The 6,593-nt window shown below is 45.6% G+C and overlaps 1 protein-coding gene across 1 annotated transcript in view; it reads right to left on the bottom strand.

Annotated features, from left to right (window-relative positions):
- Positions 1 to 463: 463 nt before the first annotated feature.
- CTSD (cathepsin D) overlaps positions 464 to 6,593 on the bottom strand; it is a 39,953-nt gene continuing 33,823 nt past the window's right edge. Inside the window, exons 7-9 of the mRNA XM_019519747.1 lie at positions 6,107 to 6,251; positions 4,003 to 4,101; positions 464 to 3,513 (exon numbers count right to left, since the gene is read on the bottom strand). Coding sequence (XP_019375292.1) covers positions 3,352 to 3,513; positions 4,003 to 4,101; positions 6,107 to 6,251 — 406 coding nt within the window. The 3' untranslated portion in view covers positions 464 to 3,351. The remainder of the gene's footprint in view (positions 3,514 to 4,002; positions 4,102 to 6,106; positions 6,252 to 6,593) is intronic.

Genomic DNA, 6,593 nt, shown 5'->3' with positions numbered 1-6,593 from the left:
TCCCCCCCCCATTGACTTACCTGCAGGCAGCTGGAAAAGCTGTTCTCCACCACTGCCTGGGGTTGTATTCCTGGCCACGTGCATGTGCACGCGCATCTCATTCCCCACAGCCCCTTGCAGGCTGAAACTCCGCCAGCTTGCAAGGAGAAACCTAATGTTTCCTTGCGCTTTTCCATGGTGAACAGAAAACCTGGATCCCTGCATGATACTGGGAATCTGGGACAAATGCTGTCCCGGAGTCATGCAGCCCAGGACTAGGACTTGATGTTCCCATTTCAGGACTGTCCCCCCCAATTAGGGACAGGTGGTCACCCTACTCGCTTCCCAAAGGGGGCCAGGGCCTTCAGGCCCCCATGTATTTGGCACCTATGGATTAAGGTACCATATGTGTGCATGCACACAGATGCACACTTCCTTATCAACCCAAAGCCTAAGACGACAACTCTCTCTCTCTCTCTCAAGGTAAGGGAGAAAAAAGAAATAATATATTTTTATTTCAACTTTCCACGAGACAATAATTCTGACAGCAAGTTTGATAGCCCCAAAATTAAAGTCACACAGCATTTAGAGTTCACATTGAAAAAAGCAGGCAAGACAAAGGCAGAGGGGCAGGGGGAGGAAGAGGCTCACGCAGTAGTTTCACGATCTTTGCATTGCAAATACATTATGTCAAATAAAATGCTCCCCCAGCCTGGCCAAAGACAGATGTCTTTTAGAGCTTTACCATGGGGCAGTGTCTTCCCTCAATTTCAATGTTTTCTATGTCTAAGGATAGACAACGGCCCAATCTTATCACCTCTGAGTTACTAGAGGGTGTACATTTTAAGTCATACGTCTTACCACGGGGTAAGCTAAATCCTGAATAAATTCTGAACTAGCAGCTAATTCTCTGCCAGATTTTTCCCACCTGAAGCCCAATTAATGGGAACCTGCAACCAAAAAAAATTGCTTTGTTTCAGTTGCCATAGCAGATAAAAGTCTCCAGCAGAAATAGGAATCAGCAGAACTAATAAGCTCTGGGCCCTTGATCAATTTGAAAACAGGGCTCTCTGGGAAGCACACGAATATCTGTATTTGATGTGTTTTTTTTAAGTGACCTCTTCTTGCCTTTCAGCTGTAACAGATGTCTTTAGGCTTCTAATCCAGGGCTGCAGTTAAGGATAGGCAGGAAGGAGGAAGCTCTGGAAGCAGCACATGGATTATTCCTGGGGCTTTAGATTACACTTGAAGTCACAGCTGCTTTGGCTAGGCCTCTCCCTGCGAGTGAGGAATAGTAGTGATTCTACATGTCAAATACAACCCATCAGAGCCCAAGTCCAACCCTGTTAGCAAACTCAGAGCAGGGTTAAAGGGCCAGAAAAGGGTGGAGCTTAGCACTGGATATCAGCTGGGTCCTTGCCTTTTTCTGTCCCTGAACACCAAGCTCCAAGTTGGTTCAGTCCTGGGAAGACAATGGATCCACTCTCCTTTGACAGGTTTCCACCTACCCAAACCCATGCCTTTAACCTGCTACCTTATATGCTACTTCCTGGGTGAAATCCTGCTCCGATGCTGTCAACTTCACTGGAGCTAGGATTTCACCCATTAGGTCTCTCCCAATCCCTGCACCATAATAATTATTATTTACATTGCTTTGCATCCTCAGCAAGTCAAGGATTTGATTCATTATCTCTATGTTCCACCCTTCAGCTCTGTGACTTTGCTCTTGCTGGCAATATGTTTGGGGCCTCACTCCAAGCCTAATGATGTCCACTGGAGTCTCTCCCTTCACTCACCAGGCCTTGGAGCATTCTTCCACATGCCCTCATTTAAAATCCATTTTTACCCTACTTCCTGCCACCAACCCCAATGTGCACTTTCTGCTCAGGACTGTGGCTTTGTGTTGGTCTTCTCTTAGTTACAGCCCAACTGTGTACACAGCTTCTGCGTGTACAGACCCTTGCTCAGTGTGGGTAAAGAGAGAGTCTGCGTGCACAGCCAAGCCCTTAGATTGTAAGCTCTGAGGTGTGTTCCCAGCTCTGCGTTCTTTTCGAGAAGCCTGGCATACATTTACAGGACTTTTCAAGGTTTCTCATAAGACAGCTACAGTACTGAGTAAGGAGTGTAGAGCAGAGATAAGTTGGCTTCAAAAGGTTCAGAGACTGTCTGAGAGAAGCAAATGGAACATCAGATGCTTCCCGATGCCTCTGATCTGGAGGCCTTTCAGCTCTCTTATATACGACTGCTAATCAATCTAATTTTGATCCATCCAAAAATACTACAAATATAATTTTCAAGAGCAACTACATGGGGTAGAAGTGCCTCTGTTCCCTTTGATTTTCAATGGGATCTAGGCTTAAAAAAGAAAATGAAGAAAAGGAAAGAAAGATATTACCCCCAGATCCAGGTCTGGATTAAGTAAATAAATCCTGATACTTGGGAAAACTTAGAAGAGGCAGAAAAATTAACCACACTTAACAATTTGGGTCCTCTATTTACCCAAACTGGTTTGCTTGACCTCAAGGGTGAACACAGGCCTTTGTAGATACAAGCCTGGTGACCGCTATCAAAAATTTACCACAACCCCCCTTCCTAGTCCTACTCCCTGAAGGTTTCTGCAATCTGGAGCTGCTATTTTCATCACTGCCCAGTTAGGCATGTGAGATACTCCAACAGAGGTGGATACTCACAATTATGTTCTTATTATGTGCCACCATGGACATGGGAAAGAAGATGAAAGCATTTTTATTCTAGACCTTGACAGAAGGATTTTAAGGGATCTCTCACATAATAAGCTGACCATGTCCTCCATTGCAGCACGGTAAAATCTCTCACACCACAAAGCACATTAAGAATGTTAAACTAGAACAAGCTTATTGAAAACCAGCATACCAATTTCTTCCTCATCTATTTTAGATCAACTGTTGAGACAAACTCAGCTCCTCCCCCCATAATCAGCCCAAGAAAGAACTGAAAGTTTGAGTATGTAAAAACCGAACAGTGAATGCCAAGATTATGTTATCAGCATGGTTTCTCAGCAGGAGGAATGGAATCATTGTGTGGATCTAATAAGCTGTGTCTCTTATTTGTGCAATTAGTGCCTGGAATCAAGAGTGGGAAGTGTTCAGCATTGACAGTTGATGTTAAAAACAAAATGCTGGAAGACTTAACAACAGGGCAGGAGATTACTCTATGTTGAGTCATCAACTAGAGTGGTCTTATTAACAGAGAGCAAACATTAGCTAGCAGGGCACTAATGATTTTTTTTTTCCTTTTCATTTTAAATCTATTTCCATTTTCTCGTTTGCTGGTAATCACTCTCTACAGCTCCAATGTTTGAGAGGGTGTGGTAAGGGGAGTTGCGGTGGGTACTCAGTTACACTTGGCAAAGCCAACAGCTTCATTATCACGGTCAAAGACCGTGTAGTAGGGGCCAATGAAGACATCTCCCAGGATCCAGAGTGGGCCTCCAGGAGGTGGGATATCTAGGCCTGAAAATCCACTGAGGCAGATGGTTTCTCCTTGTACAGTAACCTACAGAAAGAGAAAAACATGTTAAAAGAAGACTGAACCTTCTTTTTCCCTTCAGCCCAAAGGCCCACTCTACTGCAGCAGTTGAAAACCTGAGTCTACACAGTGAGAGGGAATTACTGAAAGCAATCATCATCAATGTCCACTGTCACAAGGCCTGGCCTTAAGCTATCAAAAACCTAATGATAGAGAGAGTATGATAGTATAGTGGACTCAATCCATGTACGCATCTATCAGATGCGATATCCATGGCTATACTCAGTGGTCTCATGCTACTGCAACATGCCAGAAGAGCTCTCCACAGCTATTCACAGATCCACTAGCCTAGAACTGGCACGATGAAGTGAAGTCCGTGCTGTGCTGCAGTTACTGGCAACACTACTGTTGAGTTCAGCAGAGCAAGGATCTCACCCATTGCAACGTTTTCTTGGGGCCTAGTGAAAATGGATAGCATAGAAGAAGGGAGGCAGGTGAAGGGTGCTTGGGACTTACTTTGAAGACGTACTGCTCTCCGGTGAGCTGATGGGGCTTTCCTCCCAGCACAAGAGAGACGGTAGGAAGTGTCGGCACCTTCTCACAAGGGATCACATACTGAAAAGGAAACAGCAATAGTACACTGAGGAGTGAAACCGGAGCCACGTAAAGGCTTCTGCCTACTCATGCTGAGGAAAAAGGTAGTTCCTCTGGGAGATATCCATGTCTACTTCCACCTCCAGACAACCCCCTTCTGACAGTTTAAAAATGACAGCCAAAGCCAACTACTGCCCTCTGGCCTTAAGCCAAATCCAAATGAGGTTAGAGACAGGTGTGGGGAGGAAGGGTGTCCTTTAATAGATGGGCTGTGCATAGTTCAATGCAGCAGGGGACACAGATCAAGAGGCAGCATATCCCAATGGTGAGGGCACTGGATTTCGAGGTGGACGCCCAGGTTCCCAGCTTTGCTTCCCACCTACCATGTAATCTTGGGCAAGGCACCTTGTGTCTCTGCCCATTTCTCATCAGGCCGTCTAATTAAAAAACGAAACAGCCTGATGCCCAGCCTTGGAGTTCTTCAGAGTAGGAACTCTCTTTCTATAACACAGGGGTGGGGAGCTAGTCTTATTTGAAGCCTTTAAGAGCTACTGGACTATAAGTAAGGATAGAGGCATGAAGTCATGGAGGACTGGAAGCAGAACAGGAGGACAAACAGGAGATCAAGTCCATTGGTGCCTCTCTCTGCTTTTTTCAGACCCTGTTTTGGCAAATGGGGCTTACAGAGCACTCTATGTTTAAGGAGATTTCTCAAGGTCTTGTGCTAGTTACACTTATAGATTATCTTTGCATCCAGCAAAGATGAATTTAAGGAGTGACTACCAAGCTCAGAGACAGCTGCTTTAACTGCTAACACAAGTTGAACTGCTAAGCACTGTCACTCTTTGCAGCAGGGAGCATCTCTTCCCTTTGCACAGCAGAATAGGGTTAAGAACTCCAGGCTCTTTAAAAATGAAAGCAGACACGTTTCTTCAAGTAGAAAAAAAAACACCTTTGAGATCAGTCTAATAGCTTAGGTCAACCTCCATTATTAATGGAAGTTTGAGTGGCAGAGGAGTCCTGAAGGGGGACAGGTCCAGAGAGATCATTGCAATACATGCCCCACTGTCCTAGGAGAAAGACCTATGGAAGTTAGTAAAGTTGAACCCAGCAGTGATCTATAGAGGTTATTTTATAGATCTCTACCAAAGAATGAGATTTTTAACCTTCACTGGAGAATTTTAGAATGGAGATGCAGATGTGATTCTTTATTAGGTTTTATCAGATCATTTAAAAAAAGAAAAAAGAGAGAACCACCCACTGGATCCTACCTGACCTTAGTATAGAAGTCCTCTAATATCAGTATAACCCCCTTCCCTGAGTTTCCAACTACTTGGGATCCAACTACAAAAGGATGTGGGGAGGACATTAGTCTCCAGTCCGCTCCATCACTAGCTGCTTCAGTCTTCATTTATGTAGGACTAGGGCCATCATGGTCCAGGAGCTACAGTTTCTCCATAGCAACTGGCTCCTTCCTCACCAAGAAAGAGGTCAGCTTCCGAAGCAGGAGAAAATCTAAGTACACTGATTGCTGTTTGGAATTGACAAGCTGCTGCCCAGAAGTCAGTATGCAGCACTGCAAAATGCCCAGCCCATGCCTCACTGTGGCAGAGATGCAGCAAGTCTCTGCCCCAAGAGGCTGGTAGTTTAGAGGCAAGAGCAGGCAGGATGCAGAACAAATCTAGACTGAGTTTATCCTGGGACCTACATGGGACAGGTGTATGCTCAGGGGTGATATGCTCACAGTTGTCTCCCTGCCTATTAGTCAGGAGTCTCTCTCAAGTGCATACGGACAGGCTTGAGCAAAGGAGGTGAAAGGAGGCTGTTGGCACGAGGAATGGAGAGGTAGGCAGAGGAGAGGAAAAAAAGTAGAAGATCTGCAGAACATGGAGAAGAGGCCTGGCATTAATATGTCAAAAGATGGGGAGAAGCCAGTGCCAAGGTTCAAAGGAGGAGATGACGCCTGGGACCTTGACACCAAGGAAGAAGAGGCAACTCTAGAACACCCCTGCCTAAGACTTATTACCTGTCCTTTAATGAGTGGTTTAGCTCCAATGGCCTTCTGCAGTTCCTTCACTTCCTCTGTTGGCCCAGTGATGAGGGAAGTTCCTGTATCCACAATAGCTTCGCATCCTCCCTTGCACAGTGTCGGCCCATTGGCAACATTCAACCTACGCACAGAAGAGTCCCAGTTCCCAGGCACGCATGCAAGGGTGTGTGGGAGAGAAGGAGACACCTTTGTTCAGCTGGAGTGGAATTTGCACATATAAACAACCAGCTACCAGAGACAAAGCTTTAACAAAACTGCATAAAAACCACATGCTAACATGGACTGGAGAAGGCAGAAATAAAACCCCCAGAGTGTGAACATTCAGAAGCCCTGATCCAGCACAAAAGCTGAACTCCAAGTGTGCAAGCAGTCCCACCTGACATCAGTGACAGTACTTCTGAGCTGGTAGCTGCACCTGTGCTTTGCTGGGCAAGGACCATGGCTTTGCTTCCCTAGAGCCTGC

This window comes from Gavialis gangeticus, unplaced genomic scaffold, assembly GCF_001723915.1.
Source record: "Gavialis gangeticus isolate Ggan-Ray unplaced genomic scaffold, GavGan_comp1, whole genome shotgun sequence".
Classification (NCBI taxonomy): Eukaryota; Metazoa; Chordata; order Crocodylia; family Gavialidae; genus Gavialis; species Gavialis gangeticus.
The sequence above is the reverse complement of the archived record's forward strand: the minus strand, read 5'-3'. Positions and strand labels throughout refer to the sequence as shown.